The 21939-nt window shown below is 51.2% G+C and overlaps 1 protein-coding gene across 2 annotated transcripts in view; it reads left to right on the top strand.

The window, feature by feature from the left end:
• The window catches only part of Clcn6 (chloride voltage-gated channel 6), a 34122-nt gene that overhangs the window by 9818 nt on the left and 2365 nt on the right, over positions 1 to 21939 (top strand). Inside the window, exons 3-20 of one of the 2 annotated variants that reach the window (XM_070037387.1) lie at positions 516 to 581; positions 878 to 943; positions 4895 to 4961; positions 8321 to 8427; positions 9206 to 9332; positions 10620 to 10687; positions 11871 to 11929; positions 12621 to 12753; positions 13226 to 13339; positions 13873 to 14039; positions 14535 to 14661; positions 18178 to 18304; positions 18554 to 18707; positions 19417 to 19576; positions 19666 to 19772; positions 20483 to 20669; positions 21368 to 21525; positions 21647 to 21763. In XM_070037387.1, the coding sequence (XP_069893488.1) occupies positions 516 to 581; positions 878 to 943; positions 4895 to 4961; positions 8321 to 8427; positions 9206 to 9332; positions 10620 to 10687; positions 11871 to 11929; positions 12621 to 12753; positions 13226 to 13339; positions 13873 to 14039; positions 14535 to 14661; positions 18178 to 18304; positions 18554 to 18707; positions 19417 to 19576; positions 19666 to 19772; positions 20483 to 20669; positions 21368 to 21525; positions 21647 to 21692 (2040 nt within the window). In that variant the 3' untranslated portion in view covers positions 21693 to 21763. Of the gene's footprint in view, positions 1 to 515; positions 582 to 877; positions 944 to 4894; positions 4962 to 8320; positions 8428 to 9205; positions 9333 to 10619; positions 10688 to 11870; positions 11930 to 12620; positions 12754 to 13225; positions 13340 to 13872; positions 14040 to 14534; positions 14662 to 18177; positions 18305 to 18553; positions 18708 to 19416; positions 19577 to 19665; positions 19773 to 20482; positions 20670 to 21367; positions 21526 to 21612; positions 21770 to 21939 lie in introns of those variants that run through there. The other variant, XM_070037386.1, reaches the window with a different exon arrangement.

Here is a 21939-nt window from a genome sequence, read left to right on the forward strand (position 1 = left end):
CATGGTTCAAAGCCAGGCCCTGAGTTCAAGCTCCAAGTCCCACAAAAAAATGAATAAATAAATAATTAAAAATTAAAAAATAGGGCTGGGGCTGGGAAGGTGGCTCAGTGGTAGAGTGCTTGCCTTGCATGCATGAGGCTCTGGGTTCGATTCCTCAGCACCACATAAGCAAAAAGAAAAAAGCCGGAAGTGGTGCTGTGGCTCAAGTGGTAGAGCGCTAGCCTTGAGCTGAAGAGCTGAGAGACAACGCCCAGGCCCATTAAAAAAAGAAAAAAAGAAAAAAAAGAAAAAGGCAGAAGTGGCACTGTGGCTCAAGTGATAGAGCACTAGCCATGAGCTGAAGAGCTGAGGGACAGCGCCCAAGCCCAGAGTTCAAGCCCCACAACTGACAAAAAAAAAAAAATTGTGCATTTGTACCACAATGGCCCCTGCAGTGGTACCAATCTTGTCCCCTTTTTGGTTTGGCTCATTCTTCCTCCATGAGGTGACACTTCTCCTCCCATGTCCTCTTTCAGAGTCTGGACTATGACCGCTGTATCAACGACCCTTACCTGGAGGTGCTGGAGACTATGGATAACAAGGTGAGGTCCAGGGAGCTGACCTTGGGACGGGGGGTGGGGGGGGTGGGGGGGGGTCAGCCCCTTCCCTTGTCTCACATACACAGCCTTACCCTGGACTCTGCAAATCTTTCCACAAGATTAGCATTTCCCCAAACCTCTCTGCCCACCAGGGTGCCCACTGTCAGAGCTCCTGGCCCAGTGCCCTGGGTTCCTTGTCTTTCATTGTGAACCACCTGCGGTCAGGCATCGTCCTCACCCTGCATACGGGAGTCTGACTACGAGCGCTTTGTGTATGTGTTTCTTCCTTGTGTGAACAGAAGGGGCGCAGGTACGAGGCGGTGAAGTGGATGACGGTGTTCGCCATTGGAGTCTGCACCGGCCTGGTGAGCAGAGGGCCATGGGGAGAGGATGAGCTGAGGTCGGGGGACAGGGAAGGGCCTGGTCTGGGCAATGATTGGTCACTCATCACTATAGTACTCTAGCAGCGTTGCCATAACTAGCACTGACTTTTCCTCTTTCCTTGTTCTTTTATTTATTTTTTATTTTTTATTTTTTGGGTCCATCGTGGGGCCTGAACTCTGGGCCTGGGCGCTGTCCCTCAGCTCTTCAGCTCAAGGCTAGTGCTCTACCACTTGAGCCATAGTGCTTTTTTGCTTATGTGGTGCTGGGGAATTGAACCCAGGGCCTCAGGCATGCAAGGCAAGCGCTCTACCACTGAGCCACCTTCCCAGTCCCCTTTCCTTGTTCTTTTAAAGTAAGTAATCTTGGCCTTTCTTTTCTTTTAGAAGTTTAATTTAAAAAATTTCTTCAGTAATGTTACTAGGGATTAAACTCAGGGCCTGGAATTTGTTAAGTTAGCACTCTGCACTTGAGCCACACCCCCAGCCCTGACCCAGCGTTTCATACTGCTTTTCAGCTTTTTTGCTTTTGCTTTGTGAAAGGAAAGTGACTTATTCAACTCTGGGCTCTTTCAATGCCTAATGGTTTGCTCCAAACTCACCTCTTACTGTATGTTTAAGCTGGGTATGGTAGCTTATGACTGTAATTCTGGCTACTCAGGAGGCTGAGATCAGGAGGATCATAGTTCCAGGCCAGCCTGGAAAAAAGCTCATAAGACCCTGTCTCAACCAATAAAAAGATGGATGTGATGGAGCTTGCCTGCCTTCCCAACTATGTGAGAAGCATAAGTAGGAGGCTTATAGTCCTGGGTAGAAAGTAAGACCCTATTCAAAAAATAACAAGAACAGGTATGGGAAGGTGGCTTAGTGGTAGAGTGCTTGCCTAGCATGCATGAAACCCTGGGTTCAATTCCTCAGTACTACATAAACAGAAAAGGCCAGAAGAGTCACTTTGGTTCAAGTGGTAGAGGGCTAGCCTTGAGGAAAAGAAGCTCAGGCCCCAAGTTCAAGCCCCAGGATTGGCAAAAGAGAAAGAAAAATAACAAAAGCAAAATAGGGCTCAGGTTCTAGAATGCCTGCCTAGCAAGCACAAGATCCCAAGTTCCTTAGTATTGAAAGAAAAAAAAATCCATAATGTACCAGTAAAGTGAGACAGCATATCTGTCCAGTAGATAACCTAATAAGTAGGTTATCCTGCAAATGAAGTCACGCTGTCCTGGTCCCTTCCTGCTCCTTGATAACCTGTCTGTGAAGCTATGGTGGGGCCAAGGGTGAGCCAGCATGTCCAGGGCTCCCATAGGCTTACAGTTGAACCACAGACAGGGAAAACTGAAGTGTGACCAAAGGCGGTGGTAACAAAAGGTCTGGGAGCATCACTGCAGCCTGAACAACTTCTTTTTTTTTTTTTTTTTTTTTGGTCGGCCGTGGGGCTTGAACTCTGGGCCTGGGCGCTGTCGCTCAGCTCTTCAGCTCAAGGCGAGCGCTCTACCACTTGAGCTACAGCGCCACTTCCAGTTTTTTAGTGGTTTATTGGAGATAGGAGTCTCACAGTCTTTCCTGCCCGGGCTGGCTTTGAACCACGATTCTCAGGTCTCAGCCTCCTGAGTAGCTAGGATTACAGGCGTGAGCCACCGTCGCCCGGCCTGAACAACTTCTTAACCCTGAAGAGAGATGTGGACAAAGCCGTGGTCAAATGGGTCACTGGGATCCCATCAGCTCAGGACTGGAAAGGGACAGCTGCCTGCCCGAGCTGCAGTCTGTGTAGCACCTTCCTCTAGGACCAGCCACAGTCTGGTCCTTAATCTCCATGATATGCCTTGTGTGTCTAGGTGTAAACAGGTAATACAGGACTACCCCAAGGGTTTACCCAAGGGTCCATCTTTCTGGCACACATCAGGCTCCTACTCCGTAAATTCACAGGTTACTTCTACTGGGTGAGATTAAGGAGGTTCAAAAGGTGTCTTTGCTGACATTCTGCCAGCACCATTCTGCAGGGGATGAGGCTGGGTTGGTCTAAATTGTTTTGTCAAAATCTGTACAGCTGGGATGTAGCAAGGGAGTAAGCACTTGCCCAGAACACACAAGGTCCTAGGTTCCATTTCCAGCACTGCAAAACACCCTAAAAATGGAAGTGGCTATTTTTCTGTGTATGTTTCTTATTGCAAATTTCTCTGTAACGGCTATAGTCACTAGCCCAGCTGCCTTTCTGGGGCTGTCATACCAGCTCGTTAGAACTGCTGTTACTTGTGTTGACAATGTGTCTCCCCATCCTATCCTCAAAGCTAGAAGGCAGACCTTTATATGGAGCAGCCAGCAGCCTCACCTACTACTCTTACTTTTTTTTTTTTTTGTCGGTCGTGGGGCTTGAACTCTGGGCCTGGGCGCTGTCCCTCAGCTCTTCAGCTCAAGGCGAGCTCTCTACCACTTGAGCTACAGCGCCACTTCCGGTTTTCTGGTGGTTTATTGGAGATAGGAGTCTCACGGTCTCACGGTCTTTCCTGCCCGGGCTGGCTTTGAACCGCGATCCTCAGATCTCAGCCTCCTGAGTAGCTAGGATTACAGGCGTGAGCCACCAGCACCCGGCTACTACTCTTACTTTTGATCTGCCACCACATCAGCTTTAGCTACTGACTCTTTTGCGGGCAGGTGGGGGGAGTGGGGTCAGTTGTGGAGCTTGAACTCTGTGCCTGGGCACTGTCTCTCAGCTCTTGAGCCACAGCACCACTTCTGGTTTATTGGAGATAAACGTCTCACGAGACTGGGAATGTGACCTGGGGCTGGAAATGTGGGCTAGTGGTAGAGTGCTTGCCTAGCATGCACGAAGCCCTAGGTTTGATTCCTTAGTACCACATACATAGGAAAGCCAAAAGTGATGCTGTGGTTCAAGTGGTAGAGTACTGGCCTTGAGCAAAATGAAGCTCAGTGACAGTGCCCAGGCCCTGAGTTCAAGCCACAGGACAAGTCTATGGACTTTCCTGCCTGGGCTGGCTTTGAGCCAGTATTCGTAGATCTCAGCCTCCTGAGTAGCTAGGATTAAAGGTGTGAGCCACCAGCACAGGCCGGAGTCTTAACTGATCTGCCACTACCTCCTCCTTCTGTGTTAAAAAGCCTCCCAGTGGCATTAGCACTGGGAGGTACCAGTGGAAGAGTGGAAAGGAAGCTGTTTCCCCTGAACAGAGGAACTGTGTGATGGTTCTAAATCACAGAAATAACATGGAAAATACAAAACACTAACCCTGAACATGCAACCACTCATGCCTCAGTAAGAATACTTCCTTTTCAATGTAATTTTGTTTTGTGCTGATACTAGGGCTTGACGTCAGAGCCTGGGCACTAATCCCTTAGCTCATTCACTCAGTGCTGGCACTCTGTCACTTGAGCCATGACTCCACTTCTGTCTTTTTGGTGGTGAATTGGAGGGAAGTTTCACAGACTTTCTGCCTCGGCTGGCTGGGACTGTGATCCTCAGATCTCAGTCTTCTGAGTTGCTAGGATGACAGGTGTGAGCCACCGGTGCCCTGCACTGTTGTCCTTTAGTATACTAAGCTATGTGCTCACACAGCTAAGTGCCACTAGGGACATTTCAGCTGTTCTTTTGGAACCATCTTTGCAAATTTCCCAATGGTTTCCTCCACAACTCAGTGTTACTACTGCTTCACTATCTTTCTCTGCGTTCTTTCCTCTTTTTCTCTTTGCTTCACTGTACCTCGCTGTGCCCCTGCTCTTGTATAGTGGAGGGCCTTGTGGGGCCAGGCTGTGGCAGGATCTTGTGAAAGCCAGAGTGTCTTCACAGAAAGTTCATCCACCCATGAGTTGCTGGTGGTAGCTTAAGCAGCCCCTGTGGTACACTGGGCTAAGGCACCACGTTCTAGGATGTGGGCTTAGGGCTGCGCTCAGATGAGGCTGTGACTGCTCTCTGCTCTTTGCTTGTTGCAGGTGGGTCTCTTTGTAGACTTTTTTGTGCGACTCTTCACCCAGCTCAAGTTCGGAGTGGTCCAGACGTGTATCCTTTTCATAGTTCCTGGTGTTCCTGAACCCTGGAAGTTGGGGAGATTCTTTGTCTATAAGTGAATATGACAGGCTGCTTGATATTTGAAGGCCTCCTAATTAACCACTCAGCTTTAATTATCAGGGAAGGACAAGGGAAGATTTTCATAGATGCATTCATGTTCATGGAGGCTATAACACAGCACCGATGTGTCTTCTTCCCATCAGTTTATAAATTCAGTACTGCAATCAGAATTGCAGAATAGAATTTATCTTGGAACTCAGAACTGCTTGTTCTTAACAATATAAAATGTGTTCATTATAAAGGGAAAAAAGCAAACAGCCGGGTGTAGGTAGCTCACGCTTGTAATCCTAGCTACTCAGGAGGCTGAGATCTGAGGATTGCAGTTCAAAGCCAGCCCAGGCAGGAAAGTCTGTGAGACTCTTATCTCCAATTAACCACCAGAAAACCAGAAGTGGTGCTGTGGCTTAAGCGGTAGAGTGCTTGCCTTGAGCTGAAGAGCTCAGCAGTGCCCAGGCCCAAGTTCAAGCCCCATGACTGACCAAAAAAAAAAAAAAAAAAGCAAACAAACTTGACTACATCAAAGTAAATACTCCACTTATAAAGGCAACCAAAAACCCAAAAAACCACAGAGAAACAACATAGATAAAATGAAAACAATTCCCCAGCCTGGAAGAAAGGTGTGTGTGTGTGTGTGTGTGTGTGTGTGTGTGTGTGTGTGTGTGTGTGTGTGTGTGTGTGTGTGTGTGTGTGTGTGTGTGTGTGTGTGTGTGTGTGTGTGTGTGTGTGTGTGTGTGTGTGTGTGTGTGTGTGTGTCCACGCACACTTGCCATCAGTGCCTGGAAGAAAGGGGTGTGTGTGTGTGTGTGTGTGTGTGTGTGTGTGTGTGTCCACGCACACTTGCCATCAGTGCCTGGCTTTGTTTTTTATGTATTCAACAGGCAAATAATTATTAAAGGTGTGTGTGTGTGTGTGTGTGTGTGTGTGTGTGTGTGTGTGTGTGTGTCCACGCACACTTGCCATCAGTGCCTGGCTTTGTTTTTTATGTATTCAACAGGCAAATAATTATTATCCAAAATGTAATATGAACTCATGCCTACAACAACAGCAACATCATAAAAGTTAATACTATAAGCTGGATGCCTGTGGCTTATGCCTGTAATTTTTGCTATTCAAGAGACTGACATCTGAGGGTTGTGGTTCAAAGCTAGCCAGGGCAGAAAAGTCTATGAGACTCTTTTTTTTTTTTTTTTTTTTTGCCGGTCATGGGGCCTGAACTCTGGGCCTGGGCGCTGTCCCTCAGCTCTTCAGCTCAAGGCTAGCGCTCTACCACTTGAGCCACAGCACCACTTCGGGCTTTTTCTGTTTATGTGGTGCTGAGGAATCGAACCCAGGGCCTCATGCTTGCAAGGCATGCACTCTACCGCTGAGCTACCTTCCCAGCCCCTCTATGAGACTCTTATCTCCAATTAACTACCAGAAAACTGGAAGTGGCACTGTGACTCAAAGTGGTAGAGCACTATCCTTGAGCAAAAAAGCCGGGGACAGCACCTAGGCCCTGAGTTCAAGCCCCATGACCAACAACAACAACAAAAATTAACACTAGGTGCTGGGAAGGTGGCTCAGTAATAGAGTGCTTGCCTTGCTTGCATGAAGCCCTGGGTTCAGTTCCTCAGTACCACATAAGCAGAAAAAGCCAAAGTGGTGCTGTGGCTCAAGTGGTTGAGCACTAGTCTTGAGCTGCAGAGCTGATGGACAGTGCCCAGGCCCAGAGTTCAGGCCCCACAACCAACACACATACACAAAATAAACACTATCATAATAAATAAAAACTTAAAACATTACAGTAGGAAAATGAGCACAGCAGGTGTCAGTGCCTTATGCCTTTAATCCTGGCTACCCCCAAGGCTGAGATCTGGAAGATTGCTATTCAGGGCCAGACCCAGCAGAAAAGTCTATGAGACTCCTCCAAAATAACTAGCAAAAATCCAGGCTAAAGGTGGGGCTTGAGTGACAGGGAGCCAGCCAAGGAAACGAGCAGGCAAGAAAGTGAGAGGCCCTGACTTCAAACCTTAATACCAACCCGAAAAAAAGAAAAGAAAAGCAGAGACCTTGTATGGAAGTGGAGAGGAGGGTACAGAATGGCTGATATGCAGGGAGCACTCAGGAGGGTGCACATTCATCTGACTTGTGGATTCTTGCAGAAGTGGGCCCTGCGCATGCCAGAACTGTTGTTTGAGGCTTTGTGGCAACAGAAAGTTGAAATGATGAAGTTGGAGAATGGGAAAATTATGGTGTGTTCATACTCTGTAATTCTGTAGAGGTTAAAATAAATGAGGCAGAGCTGTGGCTTATCAGCATGGTGACTCATGTCAAGGAAGAGGAAAAGAACAAGTCTGAGGATTACGTATGAGCAGTACGGACACACACACATGGAGGCACACAGTCATTGAGGGAGTGAGGTATGATTCTTTTTGGGGGGTGTGTATGTGTGTGTGTGATTCAGGCTTTTTTTTTTGCCAGCCCTGGGGCTTGAACTCAGGGCCTTGGCACTTGTCCCTGAGCTTCTTTTGCTCAAGGCTAGCACTCTACCACTTGAGCCACAGCACCACTTCGGGCTTTTTCTATGTATGTGATACTGAGGAATCAAACCCAGGGCTTCATGCATGCTAGGTAAGCACTCTGCCACTAAGCCATATTTGTAGCCCTTTTTGTTTTTGTTTTTGTTTTTTTGCTGGTTTTAGGGCTTAAACTCAGAGCCTGGGCACTGTCCCTGAGCTTTTTCACTGAAGACCAGCAGTCTACCACTTTGAGCCGCAGCCCCACTTCCAGCCTTTTTGGTGGTTAATTGGAGATAAAAGTCCCATGGACTTTCCTGCCTGGGCTGGCTTTGAACTGCAATCCTAGGATCTCAGTCTCCTGAGTAGCTAGGTTAAGTATGTTTAAAAAACAAAATCTAGGGTTGAGTGGGGGAGCGGGGGAGGGAGGATGGGATGGGAAGGAGAAACAAAGAAGGAGGCTACAATGCTTGATAAGAAATGTACTCATTATCTTGCTCATGTAATTGTAACCCCTCTGTACAGTATTTTCACAAAAAAAAACATCTGGAGCATCAGGCATGATGTTGAAGTTTGTTAAGCCCATGTTGTACCCGTGTCCTTCATTATTACTTGCTGTGATGTTTGTGGTATTCCATAATTTTGAAGTGGTTCTTCCTATAAGCAGCATCTTTGGCACCTTTTCAGCACGGTTATGACTGGAGGCCCGGACGTAGGGGAAGGGCATCCACACTGCGCCCAGCCACTGGGGTGCACATGCTTGAGAACTCCGTTTCCTTGACCCAGCTTCCGCAGCCGTGGAAGAATGTAGCCAGAAAGGCTGCCTCGCCCTGTCCCTCCTCGAACTCCTGGGTTTTAACTTGACCTTTGTCTTCTTGGCAAGCCTTCTTGTCCTGATTGAGGTGAGGAGGGCTTGCTGCTTGCTGGTGAGGTTCTGGGGTTCTGCACTTAGGCTCTCCCGATGTCAGGAAACATTGGGTTCTAGAGACGTGGCCCCTTGTTCACTCAGACATGTATTTGGAAGTAAAAATTGTAAACTCTGCTAAGGTTTAAGATTGGGGTGGTGCCTGGCACTGGTGGATCACACCTGTAATCCTAGCTACTCAGGAGGTTGAGATCTGAGGATCCTGGTTCTAAGCCAGCCTGGGCAGGAAAGTCCGTGAGATTCTTATCTCCAATGAACCACCAGAAAACCGGAAGTGGTGCTGTGGCTCAAGTGGTAGAGTGCTCACCTTGAGCTGAAGAGCTGAGGGACATCACCCAGGCCCAGAGTTCAAGCCCATGACCAACCCAAAAAAAAAAAGGGCTTAAGTCAGGACTGGGATGTGGCTTAGCAGTATAGCACCTGCCTAGCAAGTAGGAGCACCCCTATTTCCCATTCAAATCCCAGCACCACCAGAAGCAAATAAGATGAGAGTCTGTGGAGGTGGGTGCCATGGGGATGATCAGAATGCTCCCAGGTGATGCCAGCCTGCCAGACTCACCTGGGAAATGTCAGAAGTGCACTGTTCCCATCCCCCTGTGACCCACCGTGATCTGTGGTTGAAAAGTCCTCAGGTGAGGGGAAGCCAGTGCGGCAAGTGAAGGTGGTGGGCTCTCCCTGCACAGCCGTCCAGCCCCTTGAGGGTAAAGTGAAGAACCGCTGGCGTGTGAATTGACACTGTGCCCCCGTCCCCGCAGCCAGTGGCAGCAGGTTCGGGAATACCTGAGATCAAGTGCTACCTGAATGGCGTGAAGGTGCCAGGAATCGTCCGGCTCCGGACCCTGCTCTGCAAAGTCCTGGGAGTGCTGTTCAGTGTGGCTGGAGGTGAGTCTTACTCTCTCTTACTCCCACATGGTCCAGGGGGAGGAAAGTAGGGCATTTTGTGTGTAAGCGGATTCCATTTGGCCAGCCCAAAGGAGATGTCCACACTTTGGTGCGATAGGATTTTTGTTTTGTCGGTTGCAGGGCTTGAACTTAGGGCCTGGGCACTGTTCCTGAGCCTTTTTGCTCAAGGCTAGCATTCTACCACTTTGAGCTACATGCTCTACTTCCTGTTTTCAGGTGTCTTAATTGGAGATAGGAGCCTCCTGGACTTTCCTGCCTGGGCTGGCTTTGAACTGTGATCCTCAGATGTCAGCCTCCTGAATGACTAGGATTACAGGTGTGAGCCACTGGTGCCTGGCTGGGCTATATATAGTTTTTAAATGCAGACACTGTCAGTGTGTTGCTATTGGACATACCTGAAATAGAATAACCATCTGGTTTGCATTCTTGGTTCTTAGCAAAGTCTGCCAGCTTTTTGTTCAAACAGACAGCTGGTAAATAATTAAGGCCTGGGGCAACAGGCCAAATTGAAGGAATAAATGGTTCAATAAGAACTGAACCTTTTTTGTTGTTGTTGGTCATGGGGCTTGAACTCTGGGCCTGGGCTCTGGCCTTCAGCTCTTCAGCTCAAGGCTAGCACTCTACCACTTGAGCCACAGCGCCAGTCTAGCTTTTTCTGTTTATATGATGCTGAGGAATCAAACCCAGGGACTCATACATATGAGGCAAGCACTTTACCACCAAGCCACCTTCCCAGCCCCAAGATCTGAACCATTTTAAGATGTATGGATTGAAGATCAAAGAAGCCAGGTGACAATGACTTATGCCTATAATCCTAGCTACTCAGTAGGCTGAGATCTGAGGATCACAGTTTGAAGTCAATCTGTGCAGAAAAATCTATGAAACTCTTACCTCAACCACCAAAAAGCCAGAAGTAGAGCTGTGGCTCAAGTGGTAGAGTGCTAGTTTTGAACACAAAAGCTCAGGGAACGGAGTTCAAGCCCTGGAGTGGCACATACATCTACAGAGATGTACACACATACGTGTGGGAGCCATTCTCAGCTCTCAGACTAAAGAGACAGGCATGGAGTAGCTGTGGCCCCGGCTGTGCTTTGCTGGCCTGGAATTTCAAGAATAAAGAGTATTTTCTCTCATAGCAAGATTTAAAGGGAATTTGGCATTGTCTTAGAAAATCATCTGCTCATCTGTTTTGTAATTGTGTTGTAAAGCAAGGGTCTCCTGAGCCACAGGTGCTCAGTGCTGACTGCTTCTCTCTCACTTTCCCAGGGCTCTTTGTGGGGAAGGAAGGGCCCATGATCCACAGCGGAGCCGTGGTGGGAGCTGGCCTTCCTCAGGTAAGGGCTGCCAGGGCAAGTCTATCAGGGGCTGCCCAGTGTGACTTCACCCCATGGATGTCACTTGGGGTGCCCACAGAAACTGGGGTGTCAAAGCCCTGCCGAGTCCTAGGAGGGAAAAAAACCCGTGACATAAAGAAATGAAAACCAGGCACTGCTGGCTCACACCTGTAATCCTAGCTACTCAGGAGGCTGAGCTCTGAGGATCACGATTCAAAGCCAGCCTGGGCAGGAAAATCCATGAGACTCTTATCTCCAGTTAACCACCAGAAAAATGGAAGTGGTATTGTGGCTCAAGTGGTAGAGCCCTGGCCTTGAGCTGTAGAGCGTAGGGACCACACCCAGGCCCAGAGTTCAAGCCCCACAACCAACAAAAAAAGAAAGCCTCCCTGGCGGCTTGGTGGGTCATCTCCACAGTGCCACTGACCAGGAGGCAGGAGCTGCAGAGGTCTAGGACTTGCTGCAGACTCATTGCCCCTGACGCAGTGCCTGCACAGTAACAGCTGCCCTCCGTGTGCTGCCGCATCCTGTGCAGATCCACCCCTCTCCTCACAGCCACCCATTCTCAGGGGTGAAACTCGGGCTGAGACAGGTTGAAGAACCTGCTTGGGGCTTCAAAGCTTCCATTCAGAAAGGCTTCTCTAGGTTTTGGAGCTGCAGGTTCAGTCAAGTCCATGTGAACTGTTACTGTGGTCATGAGTTGTTGAGGTGCAGAAAAGAAGGTTCTTCCAGGGGAAATCTCTCAACTCTCTCAATGACACTTAAAGTGCCAGGTCTCCCCGAAGTGCACAGAAGGAGGCAGACTTGGGGCCAGGATGTGTGGTGCTGATTGGGGAGTGGCTCTTGGGGCAGAGCTAACTCCATCTTGGGGCCTTCCCTCCCAACATCCCTGAACAGAACTCACTCCATCTTATGCAGCAGCTTTTGGCTCCTCCCAGTCCTTTGCTCAGCTCTTTCCCCTTTTTCTTTCTGATTTGTTGACTTTGTACAAAATGCAATTTCTGAAAGGCCTAGAAATTTGAGGGCAGGAAACATAAGCTCCTCCCACAGGAGGTGGCTTCCTTCTCTTCACACTGCTGTTCTGGTCACCTTGTTCCTGCAGCCCCCCCATGCGGTGGGGTCCTGCAGCTTCCATCCTGGTGTACCTGCTCTGATTTTGTTTTGTTTCTGTTTCCTGTTTTAGTTTCAGAGCATCTCCTTGCGGAAGATCCAGTTTAACTTCCCTTATTTCCGAAGCGACAGGTATGGAAACATGAGGACTTAGTGTTTATGCAAAAAATGGTCATGTCAGGCCAGGCTCAGTGCTTGCCCTAGCCTTGCTCAGAGCAGCCCATGCAGCCGGTGGCACTCACACCCACTGACAGAGGAGCACAAATACCAAGCTGGCATCATGGCTCTGTGTGTGTGTGCGTGTGTGTGTGTGTGTGTGTGTGCGCGTGCATGCATGTGTGTGTGTGTGTGAGAGAGAGAGAGAGAGAGAGAGAAAGAGAGAATGAGAGAAACGCCAATACTAATGCCAGTCAGGGCCCGAATGCTGTCCCTGAGCTTTTTTGTTCAGGGCTGTCACTCTACCACTTGAAATACAGCTCTCCTTATAGGTTTTTACTGGTTAATTGAAGATAAGAGTCTGATATACTTTTTCTGCCTGAGCTAGCTTTGAATCACAACTCTCAGCTCTCAGTCTTCTGAATAGTTTGGATTACAGGTGTGAGCCACTAGCACCCAGCGCATGGCTTTTATTGTTTCTTGCCACAAGGCCTAGAAGCATCTCAGAGCATGAAGCCTGGTCTAAGATTGCTAACCAACCAAGAAAGGACACGTGCAGATGTGTTTGTGTGATTCAGACGGGGCGAGGTGGGAGGTGCTTGCAGCAGAGGGCTCTTTTCTGGATTAACTATCCCCAACCCTCACCCACCCTCTCTTCTTTCCTCAGAGACAAGCGAGACTTCGTCTCAGCCGGGGCAGCCGCAGGGGTAGCTGCCGCTTTCGGGGCACCCATTGGAGGCACCTTGTTTAGTCTGGAGGAGGGCTCGTCCTTCTGGAACCAAGGGCTCACATGGAAAGTGGTGAGGAGATACTGGAGGAAACCGCACCCCAGAACCCACCTGGGCATCATTCTGGGGAGGCTGCAGGGCGAGAGCCGCCCGAGCCTCCCCTCCGTGGCTTTTATCCTTTCATGTCAGCACTGCCCACCCCACGGCAGATGGCCACCGTCCTCTGTGGGCCATCTGACGAAAGCACAAAGTGGCCGTCATCTAGGGTCGGGACTTGAACCCATCTCCCTCGAGCAATCCTTCCTCTTGACGCGGTGTCTGCTCTCAAAGGGCTCTCGTGGAAGGCTAGTGGGAGGAGGCCATCTTAGGGCCTGTTTCCACATTGTCTCCGGAAGTCCATCAGCTGGGTGGATCCATCCCCATCCCAGCCCCGAGTCTGCAGGCCTGGGGCGGGGGCGGGGGGGGGGGGAGTTGTGGGGCTGAGCTTCAAGGGAGAGAGGAAGACCTGTCACAGTTGAGCCCCTGTTTTTGTCACTGTCTCCAGCTCTTCTGCTCTATGTCTGCCACCTTCACCCTGAACTTCTTCCGTTCTGGGGTTCAGTTTGGAAGTTGGGGCTCCTTCCAGCTCCCAGGATTGCTGAGCTTTGGCGAGTTTAAGGTATGCCTGTCTTTTCTCCCAGTATTCCTTGCCTGACCCATGGAACTGGCTCTTAGGTGAAGGACCACACAGGTGGTCAGAGGCCAGGTACAGCTTCTAGTGAGGCGTCTGTCTGGTATTGCCACACATGCCATGCTCCGCGTGGGAAGGATTCTGACAGGGCCTCAGCTCTTAGAGAAGGGAAGGCAGCCCCATTCTTGTTTGTTTGTTTGTTCTTTTGGTCGGTCATGGGGCCTGAATTCTGGGGCCTGGGCGCTGTCCCACAAGCTCTTCAGCTCAAGACGAGCACTCTACCACTTGAGCCACAGCACCACTTCAGTTTTTCTGGTGGTTAATTAGAGATGAGACTTTCCTGCCAGGGCTGGCTTTGAACCATGATCCTCAGATCTCAGCCTCCTGAGTAGCTAGGATTACAGGCGGAAGCCACCAGCACCTGGCGGCAGCCCCATTCCCGTTTCTGTGTTCTCTCTGTCCCTTCTTGTTCACATGGCCACTCTGGTTTTTCTCTCTCCCTCCCTTCCCCCTTCTCTCAGTGCTCTGACTCTGATAAAAAATGTCATCTCTGGACAGCTATGGATTTGGGGTTCTTCGTCGTGATGGGGGTCATTGGGGGCCTCCTAGGAGCCACGTTCAACTGTCTGAACAAGAGGCTTGCAAAGTACCGGATGCGAAACGTGCACCCGAAACCTAAGCTCGTCAGGTATCTGCATAGTTGCCTCCCCCGGCCTGCTGTAGCTCCCTGAGCCCGGCTCAGGGGCCCTCTTTCCCCAAGACACAGCTCCTGCCTCCCCCACAACAATGAACACAGGCTCCCAAGTCCACCTTGCTGGCCAGACAGGACATGGGGCCTATCCTGCGCTTCATGTATGCCCAGGTGCTGGCTGACGCCCACCTCTTATGATCTCTCGGTGGCAACAAGACCAAGTCAGGAGGGTCATTGTAGCCCTGTGGAGGCCACTCTTGCCGAGGATGTACTGTGGAGGCCAGTTAATTCTGTGGAAAGAGTATGTGGATATGGTCACCTGCTTGATTGACTGCCCATTTTGAACTGCAGATTGCTGGGATGCAGCAGTCATGCAGCCAGTGTGGGCTGGCCAGGGGCTGATGGGAGTGCCCTGGTGGGAGGGGGGCGCAGGGTGTGTTTCCTCCGGCCAAGTGTCATTATGGATTGTGACAGCTGTGCTCTGCTTCCTAGAGTCTTGGAGAGCCTCTTGGTGTCCCTGGTAACCACCGTGGTGGTGTTTGTGGCCTCAATGGTATTAGGAGAATGCCGAGAGATATCCTCTGCGGGTCAAATCGGCAATGGCTCCGTCCAGCTCCAGGTAGCCCCGACACACCTGCTGCCTTCACCCTCACCAGAGCCTGCTGTTCCTAGGTGTTAGATAGCAGGTGGCTGAGAGGGGACTGTGCACCATCTTTCTACCTGAGAGGTTGTACACAGACACCCTCTGCCTGGTCCGCTTTGTGAATGAGTCTGGCTCTTGGTCTGCCTTTGTGAACGAGTCTGGCTATGTGGGAAGGGAGCTGTTCCCTAGGGAACACTTGTCAGAAACGAGCTGGGGCTCTGGACTGCTCACTCTCCTACTCCAGGCCTGCAAGGACCACTGAGCAGGTCTCCTTACCCACCCCCTGGCCTTTGAGAGTGTGAGAGTCACTCTTAGGACTGGGTAAACAAGCCTGTGAGCCTAGTTACTCAGGTGGTTGAGAACTGAGGATCAAGGTTCAAAGCCAGCCTACACAAAAAAAAAAAGTCCATGAGATTCTTATCTCCAACTAGCCATAAAAATGCCAGAAGTAGAGATGTGGCTCAAGTAGTAGAGCACCATCTTGAGCACAAAAGCCAAGCTAAACCACCAGGTCCTGAGTTTAAGCTTTAGTACTGGTGTGCGCATGTGTGCACACACACACACATACATACAAAGGAACGTTGGTGTCCGGGTGACCCATGAACCTTTTCCTGGTGTCTCCTGGCTCTTGTGGAAGTATCCTGTGTTCCTGTCTCCCCTTCATTTTCCAAGGTCTTTCCTTGGGGAGCAGGGCACAGGAGCTGGCATGGGGGCTGACTCTACCCTGTGCTTTGGCCACTGGTGGGTCTGAGAAACAGCCATGTGTCCAGCCTGTAGGGTGGCAGCTGGTAAGCCTTCTCCACATTCTTTTTGTTGCTCTTAACTGGTCATGTGAGTCTTTCAGACATTCCCCATCCCGACCCCCCCCCCCCAATCCTTTGTCTTGGAGAACTGCCTCTTCAGTGTCCCAGGAACAGGGCGTGCAGCCCTAGACACGTTAGATCTGGGGTCAGCAGGCCACAGCCCCACCCGGTCCTCATAGCTGCTCGCGTGTGCTGCCCGAGCTGAGGGCTGTTTACATTTCAGATGGCCGGGGGAAGGGAGATGGCCACACTGGGTGATGGCAAAATGTACAGGACACTTCCTTGCTCTCCAGGGAAGCTTGCTGGCCCCTGCCCCAGTTATTTCCTGGGTCTGTGTCATGAGACCAGTAGTTTTCCAAGTGTGTTCTGTTCTGGAACATTCAAAAACAACCACAGAAGCATTCTGTGCCAGGCATAGTGGCTCCTGCTGGTAATCCTAGCATTCGTGAGGCCAAAGCATAGCTAGCCTGGGTTACAGAGTGAAACCTGTCTCCAAAATCAGACAGAAAAAAAAAAAATCAAGCTGCATTCTGTGCCTGTGGTCTCGTGGGTCGACCTAGACCAAGCAGACCTCCTTAGCACATTGTTCCAGGAAGTGTGGCTGTGTGCCAGACCTCAGTCTCTACGGGCCCATTAAAGACATGGACTCATTCAGGCACTGGCTAGACCAGCTCTTCCTACTTTACATATTAGGAAACCAAGGCAAAGAGAGGTCTTGGCCCAGATCCCTTAGCTAATAGCATGTGGCATGAGGGTGGCTTTGCTGTCACCGTGTAGATGAGACATGAAATGCTGTCCCTGGCAGAGTAGGTGGCAAAGCCACGTAATTTTCGTGTCTGCTCTGCTTTTCCAAGAAGTGCTGTCCTGCTTCTCAGTGCAGCTGACACGAGATCTTCCAGAAGGTCTTCAGGACTGGTTCCTCCAGTTGTGCTTTGGGAAACCCTGCCTGCCACTGCAGCCTTGCTGCTGGGGCTCAGCCGTCCACCATCGGCTCAGCTCTGCTCTGCTCTGTGATGCTAGAACGTGGCACACATTTCTCCTTCACCAGCTTCTGCCAGCAGGGCTCCATTCTGCCCCCTGTGGCAGCCTGAATCCTGTTGTGTGGCCCAGTCAGCTTCACCTGGGGTCATGCTATTAAAACATTGCCCAGTGTCACGGTGCCCACCCAGAGCGCCTCCACCCTGCCATCAGTGGAGTCAGATGCATGTTCTTAATCTTTGCAAAGCCATTCTGTATTCGAGTGGACAGCCATGGGTGTGACGCATGACCCCTGAGCACTGTCTGCTAGAAAACCAGATGGTCCCATGAACCACGGTGAGAGCCCAAGGCTGGGAGGGTGGGGAGCAAGTTGGTTCCCTTTTCCCCTTTGGATTCCGATCTCCAGATGGGGTTAGAAGAGGGGTTGCCAGAGTGTGGCACAGCCACCAAGTTTCATGACAGGTGGGTTTCTGTCCCAGAAAGTTCAAGGCAAAGGCTGTTAGGTAAGGCCTTTTAGCAGTGGCCTGGACACCTGTCTGTCACCTGCTGAACTCTTCCCATGGGGGGGTCCAGCCATCAGCCCCAGAGAGGAAGCAGGCCATGTCCACAGTGAACTGTGATGGAAGGTTTTTGTAGTGGTTAGTTCACTCTACATCAAAATGCAGAGTTCAACATCATGGTCAACTACTGTTGGGTTTGCTCAATTTTTTTTTCTGGTCTTAGGGCTTGAACTCAAGGCCTGAGATCCGTCTCTGAGCCTCTCTGTGCTCAAGGCTTGGTGTTCTACCACTTGAACTACAGAGCCACTTCTGGCTTTTTCTGAGTAGCTCATTGGAGATAGGTTTCACTGGTGCTGGGAATATGGCTAGTAGTAGAGTGCTTGCCTACCATGCATGAAGCCCTGTGTTTGATTCCTCAGTACCACATAAACAGAAAAAGCCAAGCTTAAGTGGTAGAGTGCTAGCCTTGTGCAAAAAGAAGCTCAGGGCCTTGAGTTCAAGCCCCAGGACTGGCAAAAAAGAGTCTCACTGACTTTCCTGCCTTCCTGCCTGGGCTGGCTTTGAACTGTGATTCTCAGATCTTTGCCTCCTGAGTAACTAGGATTACAGACATGAGCCACTGGTGCCCAGCCAATTTTGTTTATTGTGATTATTGAGTTGTACAAAGGGGTTACAATTCCGTAAGCAAGATAACGAGTATAATGCTTCTTGGACAATGTTACTCCTTCCTTTGCTTTTCTGCATTCCTCCTTCCCCCGTCCCTGCCCACAAGTCGCATTGTTCATTTCTTACATAGTGTGTATTAAATACAGTGACTACATTCATTCCTCCATTGCTGCCAGTGTAAGCAGAGGCAAAGCTGTGCAGCTGACTTCTGACCTTGCTAGAGACCAGAGTGTCCTGGTCAGGTGTCCTTAGGCTGACCTTTTTTTTTTTTTTTTTTTCCTTGGTTGGTCCTGGGGCTTAGACTCAGGGCCTGGGCACTGTCCCTGAGCTTATTTGTGTTCAAAGCTAGCACTCTACCACTTGAGCCACAGCGCCACTTCTGTCCTTTTCTGAGTAGTTTATTGGAGATAAGAGTCTCACAGACTTTCCTTCCTGGGCTGGCTTTGAACTGTGATCCTCAGATCTGAGCATCCTAAGTAGCCAGGATGACAGGCGTGAGCCACCGGCCACCCACTTAGGCTGACTTCTTAACTCCTGCTTTCTAGGTCACATCAGAAGATGTAAATTCAAGTATCAAGACGTTTTTTTGTCCCAATGATACGTACAATGACATGGCCACACTCTTCTTCAATCCTCAGGAGTCAGCCATTCTCCAGCTTTTCCACCAGGACGGTAAGTCTGCACTGCCCCAGCCCAGTGGGGCTTGGGCTTGGGCTTGGGCTCCCACTGGCTAGCCTCACCCTTCCCTCCAAGTGACTTCAGGCTTTTCCTGTATCATCCCAGCCACACAGCAACTAGCAGCCCCTGCCCCTGTGCTGGGAGGGGGCCTGGGGCAGGCTGTGGAAGGGCCTGCGAGGAGGACAGCCTGCTGGGTCTTGGTGGCGCTGGAGGCCTGCATCTCAGTCTGGTCTTCCCTTGCAGGGACCTTCAGCCCCGTCACCCTGGCCTTGTTTTTCATTCTCTATTTCCTGCTTGCCTGTTGGACTTACGGCATTTCTGTTCCGAGTGGTCTGTTTGTGCCCTCTCTGCTGTGTGGGGCAGCTTTTGGGCGCCTTGTTGCCAATGTCCTGAAAAGGTACAGTGTGTGTGTGTGTTGTGAGAGTGTATATGTGTGAGTGTGTGTATATGTGCACAGAGGTGCGTGTGAGTCTAAGTATATGTGTGAGGACCAGGTGCTGGTGACTCACGCCTGTAATCCCTAGCTATTGAGGAAGCTGAGATCTGCGGATGGAGGTTTGAAGCCAGCTCGGGCAGGAGAGTCTGTGAGTCTCTCTTTTTTTTTTTTTTTTTTTTTTGGGTCCGGTCGTGGGGCCTGAACTCTGGGCCTATGCGCTGTCCCTCAGCTCTTCAGCTCAAGGCTAGCACTCTACCACTTGAGCCACAGCACCACTTCCGGCTTTTTTTCTTTTTGCTAATGTGGTGCTGAGGAATTGAACCCAGGGCCTCATGCATGCAAGGCAAGTGCTCTACCACTGAGCCACCTTCCCAGCCCATCTGTGAGTCTCTTCAGTTAACTTCTAAAAAGCGACAAGTGGAGCTGTGGTTCAAGAGCACTAGCCTTGAGCAAAAAAAAAAAAAAAAAAAAGCTCAGGGATAGCACCCAGGCCCTGAGTTCAAGCCCCAGAGCCAGCACCAAAAAAAAAAAAAAAGTTTATGTGTGAGAGTATATGTGCGTAAGTATATGTGAATACACACATTTGTGCACACAGGCACAAGTGTGGCGGCTGTAGATAAACAGGTGCATACTAAGACTCTCAGCCCATCTTCGTGTGCTTCTTCACCAGCTACATCGGACTGGGCCACATCTACTCGGGGACCTTTGCCCTGATTGGTGCAGCGGCCTTCTTGGGCGGCGTGGTCCGGATGAGCATCAGCCTGACGGTCATCCTGATTGAGTCGACCAACGAAATCACCTATGGGCTTCCCATCATGATCACCCTGATGGTGAGTGTTCCCCTACACATACTCCCTGCAGGCTCGGGGCCAAGCCCACCCCACAGGGCCTGCTTTCAGGCTGCTACTTTGTGTTTCAGGTAGCCAAATGGACAGGGGACTTTTTCAATAAGGGCATTTATGACATCCACGTGGGCCTGCGGGGCGTGCCACTCCTGGAGTGGGAGACCGAGGTGGAGATGGACAAGTAAGGCCCCATGTCTGGGGTTGGGGTGGGAAGGCTGGCTAGGGGGGACAAGGCACATTGTTCTCCAGCATAGCAGCTCAGGTGGGGACCAGAGGGGCTAAGAGGCTGGGCGAGGCTGAGGAGGGTGCAGCCAGGTGTCTGGGTCTGGTCAGTGACGGATGGAGTCTGAGTCAGGGAATGAGGCCGGCCTGCTGCATGCACACCCAACATGTGCCCCACAGTTGGCCTGGGCGATCCCACAGACCCTGCAGCCTCCAGTCCAGACAGCAGGCAGCTCCGATGGGCTAGCGCAGTGCCAAGAAACAGCTATGGTCAGCTTGGTGCATCTCTGTCACCACTGAGCAGGAAAATACTGTGGCTGAGTGAGCAGGGCTGGATTTGATCTGTGAGCTGGGGTGTGCCATTCCCTGATCCAAAGGAGACCCCAAGATGAAGATTTCAGTTCCAGTATCATTAGCAGTTTAATGGTGATACCTAGCAGGTAGCGGGTAGTGTGCAGGAGGCTGGCCAGCTCTCCCACGGGCCTCTGGGTCTCGTGGGGAGGGGGGGCATGGGTAAAAGCCCGCCGCCCACCAGCATGACAACACGGCATGTGAGAAGGGAATGGAATGCTGCAGAAGGGAAGGGGAACCAGCACCACCCCCTGAGCATGTTCCCAGTAGGCTTGCTCTTGAGGCTGCCTGGTTCACCCCTCCCTCTCCCCTCCCCAGGCTGAGAGCTAGCGACATCATGGAGCCCAACCTGACATACGTCTACCCTCACACGCGCATCCAGTCTCTGGTCAGCATCCTACGCACCACGGTCCACCACGCCTTCCCAGTGGTCACAGAGAACCGGGGCAATGAGAGGGAGTTCATGAAGGGCAACCAGCTCATCAGCAACAACATCAAGTTCAAGGTAGGAAAAGTGGCCTTGGTGTTCCCGCTCAAGCTGCCACACCCACTGGGTAACCCTGACTGGCTGTGTCCTGGCCTGCTGCGACAGCATAGATTCACGGCACAGATGGGCCTTATCCGTCCAAGACATGCCACAGGATCTTTTTTTTTGGTCAGTCGTGGGGTCTGAACTCTGGGCCTGGGCGCTGTCCCTCAGCTCTTCAGCTCAAGACCAGCACTCTGCCACTTAAGCCACAGCACCACTTCTGGTATTCTGGTGGTTTATTGGAGATAAGAGTCTCACGGACTTTCCTGCCCAGGCAGTCACTGAACCATGATCCTCAGATCTCAGCCTCTTGAGTAGCTAGGATTTACAGGTGTGAGCCACTGGCACCAAAACAATTTTATATGTGTGCTTATTGGGAAGAATTGTTCCCAAGCAAAAGAAATCTAGTCAGGATTTGAGGCTCTCTAGCTAGTGCAGCTCTCTGCACATAGATTGAGGAGACCTTTTAACTAGGTATGATGCAATGTACAGAATAGGAAAGAAGCCACAGGGTTGGCAGCCGTCCTGGGTCTCTGACGGCTCCTGTCCAGTTCTGTCATTAGAGCCCGGTTGTTCTCCGATCCGTGGGCTGGGCAGTGGCCGCTGGGTGTGTGTGCCAGGCAGAGCCATGCGGCGTCCCTGCAAAGCCTGCCCCTGTGCCTGCCCCTCCTCAGAAGTCCAGCATCCTCACGCGTGCGGGTGAGCAGCGCAAGCGGAGCCAGTCCATGAAGTCCTACCCGTCCAGTGAGCTGCGCAACATGTGCGAGGAGCACGCGGCCCCTGAGGAGCCAGCCGAGAAGGAGGACCTGCTGCAGCAGATGCTGGAGCGCAGGTGGGGCCCGCACCCGCGCTGCCCGTGGCACTGAGGGAGCAGCCCGGCCCAGGGTGTGCTAGGCAGCGTCTGGTTTTTGTGTAACAGATACACCCCCTACCCCAACCTATACCCTGACCAGTCCCCGAGCGAAGACTGGACCATGGAGGAGCGCTTCCGCCCGCTGACCTTCCACGGCCTTGTCCTGCGCTCACAGCTCGTCACCCTGCTCGTCCGGGGCGTGTGCTACTCGGAAAGCCAGTCGGTGAGTGACCCGGAGGCCCTGGGCCACACGGGCTCCCGGACCTCTGCCTGCCCACGGGCTGGGCACATCCAAGCACCGTGCTTCACTCCCAGAAAGGGGGGCACCTCCACCGGCTCTCTCCTCTCACAGGTAGACTTTTGAGTATTCCTGTGCCCCCAGGAACATATACC

The sequence above is a fragment of the Dipodomys merriami genome, unplaced genomic scaffold, assembly GCF_024711535.1.
Source record: "Dipodomys merriami isolate MVZ:Mamm:240054 unplaced genomic scaffold, mDipMer1.0.p SCAF_28, whole genome shotgun sequence".
Taxonomy (NCBI): Eukaryota; Metazoa; Chordata; class Mammalia; order Rodentia; family Heteromyidae; genus Dipodomys; species Dipodomys merriami.